Source organism: Impatiens glandulifera, chromosome 2, assembly GCF_907164915.1.
Source record: "Impatiens glandulifera chromosome 2, dImpGla2.1, whole genome shotgun sequence".
NCBI lineage: Eukaryota > Viridiplantae > Streptophyta > Magnoliopsida > Ericales > Balsaminaceae > Impatiens > Impatiens glandulifera.
Window position 1 is genome coordinate 9,263,741 of NC_061863.1, and position 1,535 is coordinate 9,265,275.

Here is a 1,535-nt window from a genome sequence, read left to right on the forward strand (position 1 = left end):
TCGAATAAACGAATCGATATAGACTTCACCGATTGGTCATCAATCAATCGGTGTTATCTAATATGGTAACCGAGAGAGATTATATCGATTGAGAGCGATTGGTCTACATTCAATCGGTATAAAGTGTTTTTTACTAGTGTTAACGGGTTAATAAATTTTTTAATCTGATCCGTTTTATCTTATAAAGTGGGTCATGCGCTATGATTTGAGGACCCGTTAATCTAGAACTTTACCAACTTAAGCGTTATTTTATATATATATATATATATATATATATATATATATATATATATATATATATATATATATATATATATATTTATTGCAATGAAAGATTTTAAGTGCTTATTATAGCTTATGTTACATCACTTTGTCTATTATTTCTTTTCATTTTATTACTCTAAAAATTGTACTTTCTATAATCTATTGCTCCAATTCTTGTGATTGTAGATCATATATTATATATATTTTTATTACTCAATAATATAAATAAATTTAGTTTTCAACAATATTCTAATATGACAATGATATTTATTTCATACCTAATTTATAATTATTTTTCAGAAAACAAACAAACATATAACTATATGTTAGTTCTATGTTACATTATTGTACAAAAGATTATAAATATATATCATTTTCAAGTTGATAATAATGATATTCAACTATCATGCATTCATCTCCTTTTCATTTAGGATCGCTGGAATACAACTCGAGCTCCTCTCAATCCCACCCTTCCGGCGAACACCTTTATCCCTAGGGCTAATTGATTTAGCCCTCAAGCTATTACTTCTCTTCAAGATCTCCCTCATTGCTTCGGCTTGGTACAACACCGGATACGCCCTCTCGATCCGATTAAACCTAGTACACGCCCTTACATGCTCTTCAACCGCTTCCTCTCTTTTCCCTCCGTTCTTCTCTGCCTCCTCCCCCACTGCCTCGGCGCAAAGACCACAGACAAAACGTCCGGCGAACTTAGCACGAACACCATTTATGTACTCGGAACTACATTCCTCGGACATGGTACAACACTCACATTTGGCCTCTTCTACTTCTAACACGGGCTGAAGCTCCGAGGAGATGTCGGATTTTGTCTTTCGGATACTTTCTAATGAGAGCTTTTCGGGCTTTTGGATTGTTTTGTAGGATCCCATTAGGGTTTCTCTATTTGGAGCCATTAAAGGAATAAGAATAGAGAATTGGTGTGGTGCTTGAATTTAGGGATGATTTATAAAAAGAAAGAAAGTTGATATGTGCTACAAATGTTATGATAGAATATCCAGACATAAACATATATAAATAGTGAGAATGGATGTGTCCCTACCTTCATATTTATTGTCAAATTAACTTGAACTCTTTATCTCTTTATGAATAATTATCTTCTTTTTGATACAAATATTAATTTAAAAATAAAATAAAATCACATGTATGATTCACAATTAATAGTGATAGATATGAAAGTAGAAACACCTTGATTATTCATGAACTAAGTCTCACATTCATGATCATTCTGCATTTGAACACGCAATTAATTA

General features: G+C 31.9%; 1 protein-coding gene across 1 annotated transcript; it reads right to left on the reverse strand.

The window, feature by feature from the left end:
• Positions 1-511: 511 nt before the first annotated feature.
• LOC124927718 lies at positions 512-1,320 on the reverse strand. The gene has a single exon (XM_047468174.1). The coding sequence runs from the start codon at positions 1,176-1,178 to the stop codon at positions 669-671; it is 510 nt and encodes a 169-aa protein (XP_047324130.1). The 5' UTR covers positions 1,179-1,320; the 3' UTR covers positions 512-668.
• Between the last annotated feature and the right edge of the window lie 215 nt (positions 1,321-1,535).